At 37.1% G+C, this 23,674-nt stretch overlaps 1 protein-coding gene across 1 annotated transcript in view; it reads right to left on the bottom strand.

Moving 5' to 3' along the window:
* SLC7A11 (solute carrier family 7 member 11) overlaps nucleotides 1–22,787 on the bottom strand; it is a 94,859-nt gene extending 72,072 nt beyond the window's left edge. The window contains exons 1-5 of the mRNA XM_055405300.2: nucleotides 22,230–22,787; nucleotides 18,568–18,694; nucleotides 13,189–13,304; nucleotides 4,804–4,929; nucleotides 421–520 (exon numbers count right to left, since the gene is read on the bottom strand). Of these exons, the coding sequence (XP_055261275.2) occupies nucleotides 421–520; nucleotides 4,804–4,929; nucleotides 13,189–13,304; nucleotides 18,568–18,694; nucleotides 22,230–22,506 (746 nt within the window). The 5' untranslated portion in view covers nucleotides 22,507–22,787. The remainder of the gene's footprint in view (nucleotides 1–420; nucleotides 521–4,803; nucleotides 4,930–13,188; nucleotides 13,305–18,567; nucleotides 18,695–22,229) is intronic.
* Between the last annotated feature and the right edge of the window lie 887 nt (nucleotides 22,788–23,674).

Here is a 23,674-nt window from a genome sequence, read left to right as displayed (position 1 = left end):
AAAAAAATCAACTAATCACTATTTGTGTAGACCTTGGAACTTGGAAGCCCTTTTGACAAACAAAGTGCTATTCTTTAATGGCTTTTGACACTGTTATGCTCTTACTGATCCATACTTATAAATGATTTGTATTGGTTCTCAAGACCTAGCATGTGCTTATTTTTTACATTATCATGTTAAATTTACATTATCAGGTTAAATCTAGTACCTGCTTTGACTGGAAACCTCGGTGATATGTTAAGTTGTGTACACGGTGACTGGGCTGGTGAAGGGAGCCACATTACCTTCTTCTCTTCAAGTGCATCATATCATGTTGAATTAGGGCTGTTCACAATTACCTAGCACCGTGCTTGGCACTTGAAGTACTTGAAGAAATTAATGAACCATCCAAATCACCAGTTGATAGTGATATCAACTTACCAGCCAGCATACGCATACATTCCATAATAAAAAGCCAGTGGCAATCCCATAATACTTGCATCTCTTCCTGAAAAGGCATCTTTAAAATACTGTGTTTGCCCTGAAATATGAATGGAAAGATTAAGGACTTTTCAAAGAGCTGGTTATTATTCATTCTTTAACCATAAAAATGAAAAGGGGGAGAAGGGGGCTTGAGGATGAACTAAACAGTTGCAGGTCTAGATTTCTTACTCTCTGCTCATTTCCAACTTTACCTATTAATGCTGTATCCATTATAGAGAAGGAATCCCAAACATATGCTGATAGCCACTAACACTACTTCACATTTATTTTAATAAAATCGTGGCAAAGAGGAAAACAAAATTTCAAAAACAATCCCTTGCTTTAGCATGCCTCTACTTTTAACAAAGTTTCACCATGAAAGAAGACTAAAGGATCATCTGTAAACTATAATTTTTAGGAGTGTGATATAATTATCAACAGTGATGATAATACAGTGCTTGGGAGGAATTATTCAAGGATCTATCTTCAATGAGGAGGTGGCATGAAACCCCAGAACCACCTTCTCCTATCATTTAACTTGCTTTTTTTTGCTTTCTCCCTATACTCCATTAGATACCAACAGGGGTTGCATAATGCTGTGAAACAAATCTGCTTGGCGCTTCCAAGCTTGTTTTATAAAGAAAAACTGGAGCACAGTTGGGCTCACTTATTTACCTAGATACAATCCGTCTATGGCTAATTTTACTCTCCAACAACAGGGCTGATAATTGTCACAGAGATCACACGGCACACAAAGTTGAAAACATTTACTATCTGCCCATTTACAGAGAAGGTCTGTGGACCCTTACTTAGAGAACGGCACTGTTTCCTTCTAGAAGCATGCAAAAGAAACTATATTGAACTTTAAATAGGGTTTAAACACATTGTCGCGTCAACATGCAGACTGAATGCTTTTATGCATCACAGTTTTCTCCTCTTTGTGATAGGACTTTTCTTCTATATCTTTTGGATAATTGAAAAATAGAAATTCAGATTTAGTCCGTCAATATTCAAAGTAAAGCATAATGAGTTTCTGTTTCCCAAAGAAAATGGCAAATGAGATTATCTAAATAGGAAATATGACTGTTTCAAAATTGGCCACCACATAAGTAAATAAAAGGGGGGTGGAAGGTAGATGGTGTACATAAAACTCTCTCCACATTTAAATCTCAGTTTTTGTTTGCAGTTTCCAGACAACAACGTATATATCAATACAGTGTGTGAGTTTTGAGGCCAAAAATGGAGAATATTGTGTTATCCACTAAATGACTTTCTCTCAAAACATCCAATTCCCAAATATATCTCATTTTTTAAAGTGACACTGTCAATTTAGAAATATCTATTTTACTAAAACACCTCTGTGTCCTCATAGAAAAAAACATAAATCTTGGAACCCAGATTAAAAACATCTGCTGTATATTGCTTTATCATGATCTGTGGTCTCCTAGGCCTCATGGGACAATATTGCTAAAAGTGCAATACTGAATAATCAATAAAGGATACCAAACTTTGTACAGACTGAATCCTGAGCACAAGGTGTTACAAAAGAGAGTTGTTTCCAAATTTCAGGAGTATTTGGCTGCATAACAGAGATCTCAAGAAGATGAAAGTTATTAGATTCAAAGGAAAGTTTAACAAATCCTCATAAGAGAATATAGAACATACAATTATTTTCTGAATCTTATTAGATCAAAATAAATGCACAATCTGGGTAAGTAAAAATTTTCTCCTCTTGAAGTTTTGTATTAATGTGAAAAATATGTGATAAGTTAGAGACAAAGAAATATCACTGTTTTATAGTAACAGAGTAAATATATCTGCTAAGAATACTCTCCAAAATATTTAACTTACCTTAAATCTGGTAAAATCCCCAGGTCATTTATCTGCTAAGTGAGATATATAAGGAAACCTGGTCACATTAAGCACTGATAATGAAACTGGGGACAGAACACTGCCATGTTCCCGGCCACATGTTTGTAGGAAAGTTTTAGCCTCCTAGGCTTCCCTGAGTTCCAAAGAGCGATTTTAATCAGAGAAGTGAGAAAATGCAGAAACAAAGGAAAGCAGTCAAGAAAGATAAAAGAGTAATAGTTCAGCTATAAAGCAAAATAAAGGTTCCTTAATTATTCCCTGGGCTTCCCTCGTAGCTCAATTGGTAAAGAATCTGTCTGCAATGCAGGATACCCGGGTTTGATCCCTGGGTCAGGAAGATCCCCTGGAGAAGGAAATGGCAACCCACTCCAGTATTCTTGCCTGGAGAATCCCACGGACAGTGGAGCCTAGCAGGCTACAGTCCGTGGGGTCGCAAGAGTCGGACACAACTTAGCAACTAAAACCACCATCACCAGTTGTTCCTTAGGGCTACAGCTAACATCCTGAGTCCTATCCTTGAGTTGTTTCCCAGATACTAAAGCCTGTATCAGGTGGGAAGAAGCTAATTGCAAGATGACCACTATCACATAGCCCCCAAATTGGCTAGAACCTAAGGATTGATAATGTTGACCTCTGTGACCTCACCTTTATCATCAACCTATCAGAATATTGTGCAGGAGTTTATCAGGTACCCTGTGACCTTCTCCTTCACACTTTCTTTAAAAAGGCTTTCCTAAAAGCTACCAGAGAGTTCAGATTTTTTGAGCATGAGCTGCCCATTCTCCTTGCTTGACTCTCTGAAACAAACACTATGCTTTCCTTCACCACAATTTGCTGTCAGTAGATTGGCATTGCTGGTCCTTGGGCAAGCAGACCCAAGCTTGATTCAGTAACAATACCATAAACATTAAAGGATCATTCTAGTGTAAGTGTCAAAAAAAATAAAAAAGATATGTCATGACTTCTGCTCTCAAGGAATTTGCAATACAGTAACATTTGGGCAACTACACCTCACCTCACCAACATATATAATTAAGTGGTAATAACTGACTACAGTCCTACATCAAAAAGAGAAAAGAAAAAAATAATCTTTGTTTTAAAGGACTGTATGTCATTTTTTGGAATAAATGACTCAGGGTTTCTGAACTTTCCAAAAATGTAAGAAATTCCTTATAGAAATCTAAAGAGTTAGCCCAGAAAAGGAAAGCGGTAACAAAATAAATTACTTTCCCTACATTTCTAATGGATCAGATAAAGTATGAGAAGGCCAGCTCTGTGGAGACCAATATGAATTAGAAGAGTGAGTTCATGTTTTCCCTTCAGTGTAAGCTACAGCATTAAAGATCTTCATTGTGTTTATTTTGAGTTGGTTGAGGTTGCTGAATTTGATGCAAACATTTAGCTGGGAGAGTTCTAAGATGTCCCACTAGGTTTTATTAAACGGACAGCAGTAGTTACTTTTCCCCAGGTACAGAATGACAAATCTTTCCACCTTCGTTATTGTTTAATGCCTCTACCATCAGCAATGATTTTTTGTTTAATTTTGGTATTTCCTTTTGCCTTGAGTAATCCTTCTCTTGTAACTTCATTAACTTTCTCTATAAACTCCTTTCCTTGGAACAGACAACATCAATGTAAACATGAAATACTTTACGTGCCAAAGTTACACATCACTACTTTATCATTGCTTCTTACTTCCTTGCTTATTTCCTACTACTGTGCCCATTGGTAGTTAAACAACTCACTAGACCCCCTTCTCACCCAATAATTTCCCCTGAATCCAAGCAATTGCCTGTGCCTTCTTACCCAGAACAATTTAAATTCTAAATGACATCACTCTCAACCATCTCAACTCTAGAAAATGGTGTTACATTCCTACAGAAATGCAGATTTTACATTAAAATAATGTAACAATAAAATATATTTTTATAACTATTTTTATTGTCAGATAGCATTTGTTCTTTTTATGAATGCTATTTCCATATCTGACTCTCTTCTGTCAAAATTCCATTCTCAAGGTAAAAGGAATAAGTACCAAAAAATAAAACAATATTTTATCATTTTTCATTATTTTCCAGATATCTTTTTCTCTAATCTTTAATATATGCTTGAATTACTTTAAAGTAAAAGTAAGAAGACATATTTATCTGTAGTTAAAACTAACAGCTTATTTTTTTTTTTTTTCACTTTGTGTTTTCGCTACAAACATTTTAGACCAAGAGAAAATTCACTGATGCCTTATTTTGCTGCTTGGCCCAGTCTTAATCCTCTTGTTGCCAATCAGCTGTAAATACCAACTCACCCCCCCAATGCTGCAGGCTTTCAAATCAATTAGATGACAGTATAGAGTCTAAGTTCCATGAGCAGAGAGACTAATTAAGGGATTCTGCTAGTACAAGTGAAAGTCGGTGTTAGAAGAGACCAAAAGCAGATACATATTTTAAAAAGCATTTACTTTTCAGTCCATACCTTTAATTAGCTGCATCACTCCAGGGACTATAATTATCAGAATTGCTGTGAGCTTGCAAAAGGTTAGGAAAATCTGGATCCGGGCACTCCAACTGACACTCATGCTATTTAGGACCATTACCACAGCTGCAAACAAACAGATGAAGTTACGAAAGGTGAATCCTCATTGGTATATGTGAAGACGTCATAGGTCCTGGCTACTCAAAGTGCCAACCATGAACCAGCAGCATTGCCATTCATTACCTGGAAGCATTTTAGAAATGCACACTCTCAGATGCCACCCCAGACCTAAGGACTACAAATATGCATTTCAACTAGATCTCAAGGTGATTTTTATGCACCCTGAAGTTTGAGAAACTGGATAAAATCTGCAGACAGTAAAAAGTTATCTCTTGTTCTTTGTAAGGGCTTCCCTGATAGCTCAGTTGGTAAAGAATCCGCCTGCAATGCAGCAGATCACGGTTTGATTCCTTGTATATATGTCAATAAGAGTGAACAAGGATTGTGGTGCCCTAACAATCATATAAAAATATCTTCTAAGCAAATCCTGAGGTCATTACATGCAGATTGTTGAATATGACTCTACCTGATACAGCGGACAGCTCTTTCCCTCCCTCAATGTCCGCATGCATGGTCACCTGCCAACTTGGGATCACATTAAAGGGACAGACTTGGGATCACACTCAAGAAGGGACAATGTGTGGAAAAGTGGGCTGGGACTTTATTCGACTTTCAGAATTAGCCTTAGCCAGAATTTTTTGTATTTTCTCTCCACTTTCCAATCAGCATAGTAAGGAGTGACTTTCAACCTACCCTAAATGTACAGGTTTCCAAGATATGTTTTGGAACTTGAAAAAATGTTTTGAATGATAAATCCAAAAGTGTTTCCAGAGTAGGATGCACACGGGGTCTGAAGCCAGCAGAATTTCTCTTTCTTGGTGATGCTGTCTACAATGTCCTCAGCAGTATTCAACTAGCCACTCACCCCACGCTGTGGACCGTGAGAACCTTGAGAACAGAACAAGCATCATTTATCTCTGTCTTGCTAGTATCCAGCTTCATTTATGGCCCAGGAAGATCATTAACACAGTTTTGTTGAATAAATGAATGAGCTGGATCCTCAGTTTTTAAAACAAAATCTATAATACCTTCAGCCAAAAAGGCATGAAATAAATGGTGGTACTTTCAGGCCCTGCCTCCTATACTATTCTAGAATGACTGAGTTATTCTAGACAGCAGATTTCAACTTTATACTCTACCTAAAACCTCACACTTGGTGTTACTCACCCTCTCCTACCCACTCCAAACAAATAAGCTACTTCATACCTGACATTTGTAGTTATTAGCTACAAGCTTTATTTTTAAAAGGTGTATTCTCCCTAAACAAACAACAAAAATGAATGAAAATACTTCTTGGAGGATTAAAAATAAAAACAGAATTCTTACAATTCAGGTTGTAATAGGAAGCTTTCCATATGTACACTAATGAGTGATCTTCATAGTTCCAATTGCCTGATACAATCATTACTAATTTCAGAATTTAAGAATTGATGCAAATGTTTTCAACACATAATATACAACAGCAAAAATATTTTAAATAATCCGGCCTTCTAAAAGTAGGCTGATTAAGGTATAGCTTTTTAAGGGTTTACTATGCAACCATTTAAAATCATGACACAGTTAAATATTTATTACATAAAAGATGGTTCATGACATGTTATTGACCAACACAGCAAATTACAGCGAGATGGAAAGATGCTAAATTGACATATAGGAAGATAGATAGAAAACAAAGTCACAAACATAGAAAGCAAGGAAAGGAAAAATTCTCAAGGAGTATTTACCAAAACATTAAGAGAAGGTATCTGTAGATGACAGAATATGGAATAAGTTTTAAGTTTAAAAGTTTATTTTTCTACTTTTAATAATTCTTATAATGAACATGAAGCATTAAGTAAAAAAAAAAAATTTTAAAGCAATTTTCATCTTGGAAAAAAAGCTCAAAGATGGGAAGAATAAGGGACCATACAAAGTTAAGTAGGGGCTTACTAATGAAGAAGTGTGTGAAAGGAGAAATGATGAGAATGATTAGAAAGGCTGAAGCCCTGAATAAGCTATATGGTAGGCTGAGCGAAATATTCTACCTGTGTTTGAAGCTGGAAACATGAAGAACTAGACAGGTCCATTGTTAATTGCCAAGTGCATTATTTTATCAGCAGAAAGATAAAAAGTAAAATGATTTTTCTCGCCCCTGTAAAAAGCACTTATATACTGAAAATAATTTAATGCAACTCTGCACTCATCGTCATCATCCAGTGATTCTTGTCCTTTTTCTATGCAAATGACTCTGTGATAAATGAATCATCATATGAAAGGGATTGTTTTTTTAGCTAAGGAGATGCAGCATTGGTCTGAAAATAATTGGACTCATGTTCCCACCAACACAAAAGAGCACTGTTCTCTCTTAAGCAGAGCTCCTAAAACCAAACACCATTCTGAGAGTACTGCACAGGAGAAAAGAGCTATTGTAAAGAGAGGACGGGAAAAGAGGAGGAAGGAAGAGAAAAAGGAATGGAAGGAGGGAGGGAGGAAAAGAAGGAAGGGAAGGGGGAGGGAAAGGAGAGGCATTCTCATATTAGAACCTCTATGCATTTGGGAAGAGGAAAGAAGGCTTGTTACTTTCAAAAGAGCGTCAGAGTTCAATGCCTATTGAATTAGAAAACAAAAATGAGTGATGGGGATTTTATATTTTGTAAAGTTTTCTTAGAAAAATGGATGACAAAAATCAAACAAATATTATGAATTGATAATCTCACCTTGCTTTCCTCTCAGGCACCTGAAATCAAAATTCTGGTTAAGCCTGATTTCTCTCAAAAGGTTTCTCAAAACCCTGCTTTATCTGAGCATCCAGACATTGCCCTCATTACTCCATACGCCAAATTCCAGCTGAGATGTACCTCTATGACCCTGAAGGGATACAGCTTAACAAGCAATGAGGCAGCCAGTACAGAGGCACCGTGGAGGTCCTCAAGTGGTGTGAGAACTGCTGCTTCATCGTGTGTCTTTACAGAGAAGTTTAAGTCCACATATGTTGCTTATCCAACAATATTGAAAAGGGATTTGGGATTCACTAAATGCTAAGAGCTTTCAGAGTTTCTGAAACAAATAGTATCTACTCTGGTTTTCATACACTATCTATTTACACTGTAAGCATTAAAGAAATCTGAGCAAGCTTTCATCCTAGCTTTACTTCCTTTGAATAATAATTGCTAATTTCATGCATTAAAAATTACCTGTATTGATTTGAGCTTATTTATTATTTCCTGACCTTAAATGTTACCAAAATGAAAATAAGAGACATATAGCTTTTATTTACTTATTAATGGTGCTGGTCAGATCCTAAGAATTGAAATGCAGCAATGAAAGTTACAGGTATAAACTCTGGCAATCAGAAATGTATAGGGAAGGGAGCTGCGTTTGAAAAGGATGCTTGCTACTGCTGCTGCTGCTGCTAAGTCGCTTCAGTCGTGTCCAACTCTGTGCGACCCCATAGACGGCAGCCCACCAGGCTCCCCCGTTCATGGGATTTTCCAGGCAAGAGTACTGGAGTGGGGTGCCATTGCCTTCCCCGAAGAGGATGTTTAGGGGAGTGTTAAAAACTGATACCGTGATTTAAGGACTGGCAAGCACTTCTTTCTGTACTTCAGTAGTTCAAGTTTGTCTTTTGTTTTGCAGAGTGAGGTTACTGAGTCTGGATATATTGTTTTGTTTTTTCCCCCAGGTTCAGGTTCTCCCTGGCTTCTGGCCGCTTTGTGCTAAGCTGGTAAAATATATGGACACTGTACGGATGCATCATGGTGAGCTGAAATGAATTGTTCCACTGTTCTTTGCAGCAGCTGCCTGGGTTGCCTCCATTTTTCTGTTAGCATTTGTTTCCTGGACAGATTCATTTCAGAGAAGCTATGTAGCAATAAACACCTTTATGAAGGAGAGAGGCTACATCTAGGATCTCACTACTGGGAATAAAAATGGTAAGCATTAAACAAATGCACACTATTATATAACACACATTGTGCAAAGGCCTTACATGAATATTATTTAATCCTCATATCGCTATGACTTGGTTACCATCATCAGCATTATTTTTCAGATGAACAGCTGAGAACCCGGATATTACTTAACTTGTCTATGTTCACAAAGGTAAAGGTGAAGATAAGACTGAAGCCAAGTAAACTGACTCCAGAGTACACAATTTTACCAGTAGTTCACAGGTAACCATGAGGAAGCGGGTCAAAAGACACATATGATTTCACTAGTTCTCTCAAACATCTGATGCTCTTCCTCTCTGCTAAGGCTCACGTTTATCTTGGCTGGGATTTCAAGACACTTTGATTCCACATTTTATTTCTCATCCTTCTGAAGGGTATGGTTATTGTTTTGAAGTCCTTGTATATTTCAATACTACATATCTCTACCTAAGAATTGGTTGTCATGGTATTTAGTTACGGTAGAAGAGGAGTAAAGATAGTCCAATTTCGGGTTTAAACAGAGCCACTTTTTGTGCAATATTTGAAAAGCTAGCACTGAACGCAGCCTAGACTTTCTTTCATGTAATTTAATGATGCTAGCAGAGTACAGTTTGAGAAAATACAGTGATGCATTTATAGAAATGGCTATCTCTTTTTCTCACATCATAATCACAAGTGTTATTTTGTTTGCTTTCTCCAATTATTCCCACAGGTTGTCGGAAGAAGCTAAGGCTCTTTGTTCACCTACGTAAATTAAACTAATAAGAAAACTGAGACTCAGAGAGGTTGTTAGGGATGTGTCTGAGATAAGAGCCCACATCTGACAGAAGGTACTTTTATTGGAATATTCTGTCACTCAAGTGTATACTTAAACAGGGTCATTTTAACTCTTGAACATACTTCAGTGTTTATTGAAGCTTCGAGGAGAGTGAAAATTCATGAAGTTCCATAGAAAGTAAAGGGAGCAATGTCCCTTTACCTAGGGACACTGGGCTAGAGGAGAAAGACAAATGTGAATACATAAGATTTCCCTACTCAACTTCCACGTGCCTGACATGCTTGCCAGAATGGACAAGACTTGGAGTAAGCAAAACCCTTTTATCTTTAAAGACTTTTTTTTTTTAACATGGACCATTTTTAAAGTCTTTACTGAATTTGTTATGATATTGCTTCTGTTTCATGTTTCAGTTTTTTGGCTGCTAGGCATGTGGGATCTGCTGCTGCTGCTAAGTCACTCCAGTTGTGTCCAACTCTGTGTGAGCCCATAGACAGCAGCCCACCAGGCTCACCCATTCCTGGGATTCTCCAAGCAAGAACACTGGAGTGGGTTGCCATTTCCTACTCCAATGCATGAAAAGTACCACGCAAAGGATCGAACCTGCATGGTCTGCATTGGAAGGCAGAAGTCTTAACCACTGGACCACAAAGGAAGTACTCCAAAACTTCGCCTTTATTAATTTGAGAGAAATGAAGTTGAATACTTTCAAAAGAGGAAAGGAGTTTCCAGGCAAGAGTACTGGAGCAAGAGTACTAGAATGGGTTGCCATTTCCTTCTCTAGGGGATCTTCCCAACCCAGGGATTGAACCCAGGTCTCTCGCATTGCAGGCAGATGCTTTACCGTCTGAGCCACCAGGGAAGCCCCAGAGGGGCAATTAGTATTTAGCAATGCCACACTCCCACCTGACTCTCACTTCTCAAGTGATAGGTTAACATTTCACAAACCCTGAAATTCCTTTTCTTCTATGATTTGACCATAAAAACAACCTTCAGGTTTGTTCTTCTTCTCTACTTGAACTAGAGAATTCAAACTACCACAAATTGCTTCCATCCCCTGTAGGAGGACACAGGGAAGCAATTCATGCAATTAAACTCTGTTTTCTACATCTCACTAACCTTTCACCCCCAGCAGGCAGAAAATCACCTCTCTCCTCGCTTTGAACCCTACAGAATGTGAGATTTGCCCCAAGGTAAATGTCTCCTTTTCTATCTCCATCTCCACCTGCTGTTGCTTTAAACCTAAGTTCTCAGAGACAGCTTGACTTTCCCAATTAGGCCATTGATTTATATCACCTGCCACCGAGTTGCAAGAATATCTAGTTTCATCATTCAGTGCTTCTGATCCTAGGAACAAATTTCCTCAGAAACTCAAGCTTGCTTCAAAATCTGTAAATTAATGTTATAACTAATGGTAAAAATGGAAGAACATGACTAAGTTCACCTAAGATTTACTCAAGCTCTTTGTTAATTACACCGTCACCAAACCCTACTACAGCTTTTGTAAACTGCAACATATTTAATCATTTGTACCTATAATTCCCTTAAATTTTTAACTTGAACAGTTTCCATTTACTCCTCTAAAATACAGTTTTCCCTTTAAAATGTTTAACAGAATTGGGACAAATAAAAGAGTCATCTAGATTTACCAAAATGGTAATGTGTTGTCATTATCTAATTCATTACAAGTCCTTCTCAATCCAAGCTGTGGATTTGTAAATGTTTACATAATATATAATGAAAGTTTGCTGTTACAGCTTTTAATCAGTACCCTCTGATTGGCAATTTACAGAGCTCTCAAAATGCTACCCCTGTGTTTCTCTTTTCAAATATAATAATTGTGATACGATTCTGCCTCAGTGAGTTGAGAGACAAGAATAAAATGAGCTCAACAGTGGCTACTGATCCAGTCCCTAAGAGGAACACTAGATTTATCAAGAACTTTCTATGGGCAAGGCACTCTGCTAAAGTCTTAGAAATCTAACTTCATCCTTCCAGAGCCACTGAAGATAAATTATCGTCTCACAGGTATTTTACCAATAAATAAAACTGATGCTTAATGAGATTTAATATTTAGTCCCAAATCACATAACTGAAAACCCCGACACTCAATTTCAATTCCAGGTTGTTTGCCTGCAGAGCCTGAGCTATAACCACAATGCTAAAATGGTTGAAAAAATCAAACTTCACGGTGTTAGATCTGAGCAAAATCTATTTCATTTACCTCCATTTCCTGCTGCTTGAGAAACGTGAAGATGTGTAATTCTCTAAGTTTAACACATAGGCATTCCATTAGCTTCTCTACTAGAGAAGAATACTTATATCTCTTCTCATTAAAATCAGTCATGGACAAATATTTGTTGAGCACAAACAACATACTAGGGGCTATGTGAAGGGCTGGAAACATATCAGTTAGTTAAGGCCCTGGTCTTATAGAACTTGATGAGATGTGTTCCCACAAGAGTATAAAAAGCTACCATTTGTAATTTCACTCTTAAAACCTTTCTAGCATTACTCAAAACACTTTATATACACTCTTTTAATATCATTTAATCCTCAAAAGACAACTTATGAGACTGGACATGATTTATAAATAAGAACACTGAGGTGCAGAAAGAAGTGACTTGACCCCAATTCTCACAGCCGTAGTGTATGTAAAGGGTAAGATCAATCGAGAACACTACTACCTCTCCAGAACTTAGAAATATCTCATTCAAGTATTTTTCATGGTCTTCCTTCAAATAGTCCACATAACAATTATTATGTTTCATGAATTAAGGGGGGAATCCAGGATGAAACTATCTAAGTTCAGAAATATGGACCCAGCGCTAGAGTTATTTCACGTGTAACTGTGTTCGCCTCTCTCTTACAACAGGAAGTTGGAGTCATACTGAGCCTCACATCACTTATGTCATGTTATGCATATCCCTCTTTTTTTTACTTCCTTTTTTTAAAAAAATTTCTAATATCTGTGCCCAGTGATGAAAATGAGCAACTTCCTAATTTGGAAATGATCAAGAAAACCCCTATTGGAGAAACGCTACTAATAATCAAACATTGGAAGAAGAATCTAGTGACCATCAATGGACAGCTAAAATTCAAACACAGAGTGAGTGGCAGGTGGTAACACTAGAAAATTCATGAACACAGCATACATACCCAACACACAAACACCATTCCAAGAGGGTAAGTGCCTTATACTTCTACGTGTTATTGCTAAGGAAGGATATTTTATAATTCAGAACACCCATTTAAAAATTGGGTTTTCACTTGTAAAAGTCTCTTTTTATGCACAATCAAGTTACTATTTTACTAAGAAGGTGGATTTGTTTGCCTATTCTAAAGGATTAGCCGTCACATCTATTGACCCAAGACAAAATAGGCTTATAATGTCGTATCAGGCATCACTCCAAAACCTTATTCTTTTCTTTGTTTTCCAACAGAAATCTGGCGAGCAGTTGTAAGCAAGACCACCACCATGTGGGGAGTAGCACTACCATGCAAAAAGTCTCGAGAAATTTTGTCTCCAGTCACTTTTGCAGGGACTGTTTTCTTCTTCATATTTATACCTATGATACTCACTTATGCCCACAGCTGTAATGAGCTTGATTGCAAGTTCAGGAATTTCACAGTGAATAAAAAATGGTTCCAGAATATAGCGTCCAAATGCCAGAGATATCACAGCAGTGGCTGCAGGGCTAGAAGAAATGCATATTTAGGTTAACCACAGGAAAAAAAAATAGGACTTTCACTAACTTTTTCTACCTTGAGGTACTGTTACTCAGCATATGGAACATATTAAATAGGGAAGTCTATGAATTTAAGAACTCTATATTTGATTCAGTTCAGTTGCTCAGTCGTATCTGACTCTTTGTGACCCCACGGACTGCAGCATGTCAGTCTTCCCTGTCTATCACTAACTCCCGGAGGCTCCTCAAACTCATGTCCATCGCATCAGTGATGCCATCCAGACATCTCATACTCTGTCATCCCTTTCTCCTCCCTCTATCAATCTTTCCCAGCATCAGGGTCTTTTCTAATGAATTGGTACTTCACATCAGGTGGCCAAAGTATTGGAGTTCCAGCTTCAGCATGTCCTTCCAATGAATATTCTGGACTGATTTGCTTTAGTATGGACTGGTTGGATCTCCTTGCAGTCCAAGGGACTCTCAAGAGTCTTCTCCAACACCACAGTTCAAAAGCATCAATTCTTCGGCGATCAGCTTTCTTCACAGTCCAGCTCTCACATCCATACATGACCACTGGAAAAACCATAGCTTTGACTAGATGGACCTTTGTTGACAAAGTAATGTCTCTGCTTTTTAATATACTATCTGGGATTGTCATAGCTTTTCTTCCAAGGAGCAAGCGTTTTTTAATTTCATGGCTGCAGTCACCATTTGCAGTGATTTTGGAGCCCCCCAAAATAAAGTCTGACACTGTTTCTATTGTTTCCCCATCTATTTGCCATGAAGTGATGGGACTGGATGCCATGATCTTAGTTTTCTGAATGTTGAATTTTTAGCCTATATTTGATTAGGTCGTCACAGATATTACAAATGAAATACTGTCTACAACTTTAGTAGCTAGTTTTTAAACTTCACATCTGCTTAGGAACAAGGCTGGGTGCTGTCAGTTTTTCCTCTTCCCTCCCATATTTGACTTTTTCTTAAAAATCTAGTTTATTACTTGAGATCCAATAGGGCTGGGCCACACAAGAAATAGTCTCCTTTCTCAGTCAGTCAACAATTAAACTCCATCAGAGTAGGAGTGAGTTAACAGCACAGTCTCATGGGTTCAGAAAAAGAACACAAAACTCAAAAAATTTAGTATTAATAAGTGTTCATTGCAAATATATGCTTACATTCTTAACATTGTTTTAGTCCAGATTTTTCCAAACAGAAAAACCTTGAAAAGCCAAGTGATTATTCTTAATTCCAGAGAAATATTTAGGTGAAATGTATGTGTTGAAAAACAAAATTAGTCTCATCATTTTATAAATAGAGAAAGCATGAATGAGATAAGAAAATGAAATAAGTTCAGGTATATAGTAAAACTGGTAGCAAATGATTCTATTTTAGTTTTTCAACTTTCTGTTAGAAAATGACACAGGCCTTTCCAGTTTAAAGATACTGCAATATGAATGCATGTTTGTTAGATACACAGGCTAGTCAATGGAATTATCAAATTTCCCATGCCAAATCTTCCATTTCAGTTTATTTTCCATCTCATGGTTACTCAACCTCCAGGTCCAACCCCTGGATCGTCAGGAAACCAACCACCATTATGTATTCCAACCCTGACCTGCTGGTATTAGAAACCAGGATAGATTTATTTATTTTTAATTGGAGGATAACTGCTTTTCAATATTGTGTTGGTTTCTGCCATGCATCAATAGGCATACATATGTCCCCTTCTTCTTGAACCTCCCTCCCAGCTCCCACCCAATCCCAACTCCCCTAGGTTGGCACAGAGCACCAGATTTGATCTCCTTGCATCATATAGCAAATTCCCACTGGCTATCTGTGGCAATGTACATGTTTCAAGGCTACTCTCTCAAATCACCCCACTCTCTCCTCCCCCACCCTCATGCCCACAAGTCTGTTCTTTAGGTCTGCGTCTCCACTGCTACCCTGTAAATAGGTTTATCAGTACCATCTTCCTAGATTCCATACATGTGTGTGAATATACAATATTTGTTTTTCTCTTTCTGACTTCATTATGTATACCAGGCTCTAGGTTCATGCACCTCACTAGAACTGACTCAAATGTGTTCTGTTTTATAGCTGAGCCACATTCCGTTGTATATATGTACCACATCTTTATCCATTCCTCTGTCAACGGACATCTAGGTTGCTTCCATATCCTGGCTATCGTAAACAGTGCTGTGATAAATACTGGGGTGCCTGTGTCTTTTTCAATTATGATTTCCTCAGTGAAGAAGCGCAGTAGTGAGATTTCTTGATTTCTTTTTTTTCCTTTCCAAGACAATCTCCTCCTAACCACAAGATATTTTTCTTATTCTCCATCATTTATAAATTTCCAATGTATAAATTAAAATCTCATCCTGTCATTTTAGTGCTTTCAAAACATAGTCAGAAGACACAAAAATCCTTCAATTCAAGGCTCCATCTGGTCAAAACTTTTCCTTCCTCTTCCATGTGCTTCCTCCCACTAGAAGAATCTGAATATCCTTTGCCTGGAGCCCCTGAAACTCACTGGCAGTTTCTTATACCTCAGGTCTCAGTTCAATCTTTTTCCCAAGGAAGCTTCTTCAGTCCTCTGGTTGCATTAGATCTCCCAGAGTATACTCTTTTATGGAAATTCATAACTCCCCTTTCACGTGTGTATCACAGTAGTAACTTTTTATTCTCTTACATGATGTCTTGATTGATAACTGTTTCCCTCACTTGACCATGAGCTTCATGAGTATGACTGTGTCCATATTAACCACTATTTCATCCTCAGTGTATGGTAAAGTGTCTAGTAAAGTGTCTGTAACTCAACAGAAAACTAATGAATACATGGTGAATGTATGAATTCTAATGATCTCTGATGTATGATTTCTTTTTAAGATTTGTTACAGATTATTTCTGACAAAAGTGACTTAATCTGAAGTACAATTTTAATAGTAAATATTTAGGTACCATGGGTACTTTCAATGGAAGAGTAATGTTAAACTACTCAGGTGTTTTGTCACCCCCTCAAGTCATTCATTACTCTGAAAGACCAACTGAGTAATGTGAGTCCATTATTACAAAGAAATATATGAATCCATTACAAAAGCTTCTAGAATATATTTAGGTAATTGCTGCCATAAACACACACCCTGTGAAGTAGCTCTCTAAGGTAATATGATTATAAGCTACTTGAGAATAGGAACTGAGCCTCACTTCACTTTAGATCTTTTTAACTTGCCATACACCATTCAGCAGCATAGTCTGTGGAACGAACACATGAATGAATGAGCACTGTGTTGGTGCTACTACTGCAAATGGAATGATCAAGTCCATCACAATGCTGAGCAATTAACCAAAGTATGGCTCACCAGCCAACACAATTATCCAGCACATGGCTGGACAGGGACTCAAGCTCAGCTGCATCAGGCCCCAGAGCCCACTATTCTGACAGGCCACCACTCTAAATAAGTATTGTCCTTATTTGAATACTGAGTATATTTTATTCAAACTATTAGGGTCGGCCAAAAAATATGTTAGGGATTTTCCATGCCATCTTAATGGAAAAACCTGAATGAACAATTTGGCCAACCCAATATAACTTACTAAAAGATTGAATGATTACTAAATTTTTCAACTTCTATTCAAAAAGAATTTAAGATATGACAATCAGTGCATTTAATATATGACAATAAGTAGTATAAGAGCTACAAAAAGTGAGAGACCTGGTTTTATATGCTTGAAATGCTTGCAGTTTTAACAGGGAAACAGAGCACAGATTCCTGAAATATTCAGTAAGAATATAAGCCAGCATGTTCAATGTCAAATGAGAAGCAGAGACTGCATTTTTTTTTTCAGAAGAATTAAGAGAGGAAAGAAATACTATAAACTAGGGTGAACAGGAAATTAACTGTGGAAAAGATAGAACTTAAGTAGACCTTTGAAGAGTAATCTTCATATTATCAGAAAAGAGTGGAAGGCACCTCCCAGGCAAATCCCAGAGTTTAGAAAAGGAACAAAATACTTCTTTATCATTATTTCATTATAACAAGTTTTAAATAATGCAAAATTGCTTAAAATGAGAACAGACTTAACAAAGATGTAAATACTATTCTAAGCTCTTTACTACTAAAGAGACTCCTAGGACTATAAAAATCAAGATTAGTGTTAAGTCAATACTTATTAGCTCTGCATTTACCACTTAGCTCTAAATGATAGAATAAGAGCTCACAGGAGCTCTCAGCTGTGTAAGTCTGATAAGTTTACAGTAAGAGCAAGTTTCTTTAATTATTTCTGTTAAATTCTGCAGTCAGAATGTGCTAGTCACATTTCATGGAAGCAGTTTGCTTTAAGGATAATCTGAAGTTCTCACGTGACATCATAAGTTTCCCACAAAATTGGAGGAAATTTGCTATTCAGAGTGACTTAGCATTATTTGGTTTGATTTTAAACCAAGGCAATCAGGAAGGGGAATGTATTCTTACAACAATATAATCAAAAAAGCTTTTTGCAACTGTAGTTCACTGATTTGTTTAATGTGAGGATATGAGTCATTTGTGACAACTGTGTATGTGTTTGTTTTTTGTTGTTTTTTTTTTGGTAGAATATAAAACTTGATGACATACTAAGTTGCTAGGAACAGAAGTTTCCTAGTCACGAAAACTGAGTAAACTTAAGATGGCTAATGGTGTAATCTACAAGAAGGAAAACCCCAGTTCCTAGAAGACCATTTAATTTTGTCACAATTTATAATCAAACAAAAGGTCTGATTTATCATGGTAGATTTTGACAATTCATATTCTTTTCAGGTCAGCATCTTTCCTGAAAATGACACAGAGAATAGTTGAATATTAACAACAAGCAGATGCTTTGAAAGTTTGGCATGGTTAGAAAACTATTGCCAGTGGCAAAATGGCACTAAAAACATTAATTGAGAACCCGGATTTTATGTCCTAAAGGAGACATATTTACCACATCAGTTCAGTTCAGTTGCTCAGTCGTGTCCGACTCTTTGCGACCCCATGAATCAGAGCACGCCAGGCCTCCCTGTCCATCACCAACTCCCGGAGTTCACTCAAACTCACGTCCATCGAGTCGATGATGACATTCAGCCATCTCATTCTCTGTCGTCCCTTTCTCCTCCCGCCCCCAATCCCTCCCAGCATCAGAGTCTTTTCCAGTGAGTCAACTCTTCCCATTATTTAAAAATAATCAAAGTGATTCAAAAATGGGATAATGAATAGGTTTATTTTTCCTTAATCTTTTTTTCTATCTAGGCTCTTACCGTATAATGAGCAGTTCTACCCACACTCGCACAAAAGCTGGTAATGGGCCAAAGACTTCTAGAATATATGTGTAATGACCACCAGATTTCTTTATACTAGTTCCCAGTTCAGCGTAGGACAAAGCTCCTGTGAAATAATTATGATAAAAAGGCACAAAGTCAAAATATTACCAAGTCATCCAGCAGTAGAATGGACACAACAATGTTTCATGAGATGATACTACATCCTTTGGTTTAAATGACACCCTTTTTCAAAATAAACAATCCTCATCAAATTCCTAAGAACCTCTAAATTCCCCTTGTAACTCCCTCATGCTTGAACTCTCATTCATTCTGTTCAAGGTAATTTTGCTTGAAATGGTAAAGACAAATTTCTAAAACAATATATTATTATTAAGAATTTTGAATCTCAAATCTGAGAACAAGAGAAAGAAAATAGATGCCAATAACAATCCATTTTTGAAGAACATAATTTCACATCAAGACAAAGAATTATATCAAATTGACCTCATTATATTGAGCATCCTTTTAATAAATGATGTTTTTGTGACACATCAAAATCAATAAAATTCCTCTCTTCTCCTGAAAAGTATGGACTCGGGGTTTTGGAAGGCTTCATTTAATTTATAGGATATGTTTTGTTTATCAACAAAATTAATTTGACTCAGATACTCTATTTTTAGGAAAGTTTCTTATAGATGTATTTCAGAGTATCATTCCTGGGTGACTAAAATAAAAGTTTTGAAAAAGAGATGCAATAACATATTTATGAACATGGAGATAAAATTAATTATAAACCAGTTTTTAACATTTAGCAATAGAATTCACAAAGACTTGAGCAGACTATATAATCTCCCCAAACCTCAGTTTCATCCTCTGAGAAATAAAGATTTTAATTCTCACCTCATAAGGGGATTGTGTGTCTAAGTATGAAAATGAATGCCAAGGACAGTAATGGGCCTGATACACAGAAAGCACCTCATGAAATACAGCTTTACCTACTGCTGTGAGCAACTTATTTTATATATAATGAAAAGTATATCTTGACATTATGTGAAAAGTTCTACCCATACTGTTAAGTACTCAAATGTAAGACATAATTTCTGCCTGAGCTACTCTGGAGACTAAAAGCGTGAGAAATTATTACTAATCAGAGCTTCAGGTACAACTGTCCAACATAAATGTAATTTGGATATTCAGCAAAATCTTAGTGTTACTTATCCTATTTCCAAAACCAGCACTGTATCAGAGTCACCTGGGAACAATTTTTTAATTAAAATAAAAAATATAAGCACTAAGGCCATACCCCAGACCTACTCTCTGATCAAGAGAGGCCAGACTCTTCAACAGAGGCATCAAAGAAAATCTATTATTTCAAAATTAGCACAGCTAATTCTAAAGCAACTTAGTCTACAGATGGATAGTTGGGAATCACCAATACAGTTTATCCATTTAAAACTAACTATAACTAGTTGCAGTTCATTCTCTATTGGAAACCAGTTGCCATGTTGGTAGGCTGTACAAAAAATCATCCAATATTAAATGTTATTGGACAGTGTCTTAAGAATCTCAGAATTTATCTCCAGAGACTCAATACCTAGACCTGTGTATTCTTTAGTTAAACTCCAGGATGGTTGCCCCAGGTTTAAATTGAGTTCTGGGGAAGTGAAATTTTCATTTAAAGGTCTCAAGCTCCATAACCATATTAGTCAGATGAAAACAGTTCAAAATAGGATGTAAAAAACCATGTATTAAACCTGACTTTAAACAAAATTGTAAACACAATATACACATTCTATACTCAGTTCCAGAGTTTTAAGACAAAGAATTTTTTCCCTTATATTTTGCTTTGCTTCCCGTTAGGAAGGCACTCCTGTCAAAAGTTCCTAGTAGCTCAAATGACCAATGTCATGCAAACATTGATAAATGTATTAGTATAGAAGCATATTCCCTGTGATTAGTAATCAAAGAATACCAACTGAAGTGTAAACTTAGCCAGTCCCATTAGCTTATTTTTAACCACTTATGCAGAAGCATATTTTCTTAGTATAATTCAACATCACTTTAACTAGTTAATGCTCAGAGCCACCCGTTTTATCATATCTGAATAGCCTTTTATAGTGTACAAAAATGGAATCACATAGTGGAGCTGCATGCACACAGGATACAAAATCCAGGAAACTGGTTATGGTTTCTCCTATTAGAAAATGATTTATTCTGAATATACCAAGTGTTGGAGAAGATAAAAGGCTGAGGGTACACAAAATCATTTAAGAATATCAATAATTAGGTTTCTCTTTGTCTATAAATGTGTATGCCACACCATGTGAATACCATAAACCCTTTGTAAATATCTAAATATAATTCCTCTGTTGATATTTCCATACTAAGTTTTTATTTCAACAAGTTTTGTTTAAAATACTTTCTTCCTAATCATGAAAGTTTGAGTTCTCTAGATAGATGCTCAAACCAATGCATGAAAACATTGTCAAGACCTTCAGAATAAACAGGTTGGTCCATGTAGGACCAAGAGTTAGTACTTGGTCCTAGAGAGTTAGGACAAAGAGTTAATACCTTTAAAGAGCAATATCTTTTGGAATAAAAAAGCACTATTTGCCAGAGAAGAGCAAATATACCTTAGACATTTTCCCCATAGTATAAATATAATTTAATTTTCTTGACCATTCACCAGTTTTTAATACCTTTACAGCTAACCCAAGAAGCATTCCAGTCATATGCCCACCTCATGAGGGGACATTTATTACCTCTTTATTATTAATTATCACATCAATAAAAGAGATCTAGGTTTTGAAAAAAAAAAAAGTTAATAATCACATTTCTTCTACCAGTTCTACCAGTTCTGTTGAGACTAACTCTGCAGACAGGTGGACCAATGACCTGTGTCTCAGAAGACCAAGTGAACTGTAAACGAAGAAAACAGAGCTGGGCAAGCATAGCAAACTAATACCCAATTCCAATTTTACAATTTATACTGCAAAAATTTATGGGTACTGGGGAGATATGAAAAGTATAAAAAAATGTGAAATATGCTCACACCCTTGCAATAATCCGTTACAAAAGGAGCTGAATTATGTGCCATCACACTTTGATCCACTTTCAAGGACTTTTGAAAGAAGACTAGGAACTGACAAGCACATGAAGTTAAAACAATTAAAAGGGGAAAGACTGCCATCCATTTGTTTTGCCAATAAAAAGTCAGTAAAACTTCTGCTGAGCACTCAGTTCTGTGTCTAAATAGGCCACACCGGGTTTTGCTTCACAGGTGTTTCATTCAGCTTGCCAGCTGCCAAGACACCCCAAACATACCTTAACTGAGCATAAGCGCCGGGTACAGAAAGTTCACCTGTATTTTACTGGGTCATCAAAGTTAGCATCAACATTCAATGCCAAAGGGAAAAGTCAGAAAACAGAGTGCCTTGGTCAGGAACAGAGAGCCTAGACTATAGGATGCAATTTCAGGGAACTCAGCATTCTGCCAACAGTGGACAGTGTGCTTAGATAGTTCGCATACCTCCCCAGAAATCAGAGAATCTGCGGTAGCCTTTGCCATTCATTCACTCCTTTGAAATCTCGCTCTGCTCTCCCAGACAGCACAGTGCTCAACCCCCCAGACACACCCCCAGAGAAGCAGGAACACTCACCAAACAGTGACAGGACCCCACAGACCGTCCAGACCACCAGGGACAAGCCCACGCTGCCTGTGTTCTGGAGCACGCCCTTGGGAGAGATGAAGATTCCTGCTCCGATGATGGTGCCAATGATGATGGAGATTCCTCTCAACAGAGTGATTTTCTTCTTCAGCACAACTTTCTCCCGCCCAGGTGGCTCCTTGCCGCCCAGGGCAGGCAGCCTCCCATTAACACTGCCCTGAAGGTAAGCCCCACTGGAGATGGTGGACACCACGGGCTTTCTGACCATGGTCGTGACCCGCAGGGGGGAAAAAGGAAATGGAAAAAAAAATTTTTTTTTTAATTCCAAACTTTCAACTGTGATGTCTCTTGGGGTGACTGACCGAACTGATCTCTTCCTCTTTGCTTTCAGATTCGTTCTCAGTGATACTGTGCTCCCAGGTAAAAGATCTAAGGTGTATTTTCACCTTCCGCGATCTAATTATGCCTCAGAAACACCTGTGTGTTTGTTCATGGTGTTCTGGTTCGTTCACTTCCCCGACTACCTCTGCTGCTGCGGCTGCTGCTGCCGCCCTATCACTACAGACCAGATCAGCTTCCTCATGGGCTGGTATTTAAGCGCCTGCCTGTCACACCAACTTACTCCAGCTAGATGATGATGCAAATTCTCCAGGTTTGCATCAGCCACATGAGAAAGCTCCAGCATTACTCAGCTCTTTTTTTTTTTTTTTTTTTAACACGAGCAGCAAGTTGCTCAACTGACCAAAGCTTTCAAAGAACAAAGCACACACTTAAAAGGGATTTTAACCAATCCAGAAGTAGTAAATTCAGAACAGACCTTCCCAGAGATTTCAAGCAACTCCTAGTGAAAGCTCTTTACACGAGAAGAAAATTAAAAATGAAACAGGAAACGATCACTACGTTGTAAGAAGTTTCTTTCTTCTTAATGTACATATGAAATAGTTTACACCAACCTTTTAATCACGGAGCATAACCCAAAGCTGCACTGTTTATAAAAACAAAATTTAGTTTTCATAATGCTTCCTGCTTACTTAAATTTCTTTTTATTTTGGGTTTCCTAGCAACACAGTCAATCTAATATTCACAGAGCTAGAAGGATTCTGTATAGCTGCTGTCACGCACAAAACTGTGAGCTTTACTTAACATTAAAGATAAAAACTACTTCTTACTATCAATAATACACCAGTACTTAAAATTGCCACCTGAGTATGACTACTTCAAAAATTAGTGACTCCAGAAAATAGTCATTTTTTGATTCTTATTAGTGCTAGGTGACCTCCTAAACTAAGTATTCATAAAAGATGTACCCTTCATTTGAATGTTATTCCAACAAATTACCAAAAATATCTAATTTCAAAATTAACCAACATTTACAATGATATAAAAACATGCATATAATAAAAGCTTGAAAACAGACACACAGAATAAAATTGAGA

The sequence above is a fragment of the Moschus berezovskii genome, chromosome 19 (genome assembly GCF_049115385.1).
Source record: "Moschus berezovskii isolate FMDL1 chromosome 19, NW_MosBer_1.0, whole genome shotgun sequence".
Taxonomy (NCBI): Eukaryota; Metazoa; Chordata; class Mammalia; order Artiodactyla; family Moschidae; genus Moschus; species Moschus berezovskii.
This window is presented reverse-complemented; position numbering and strand designations above follow the sequence as displayed.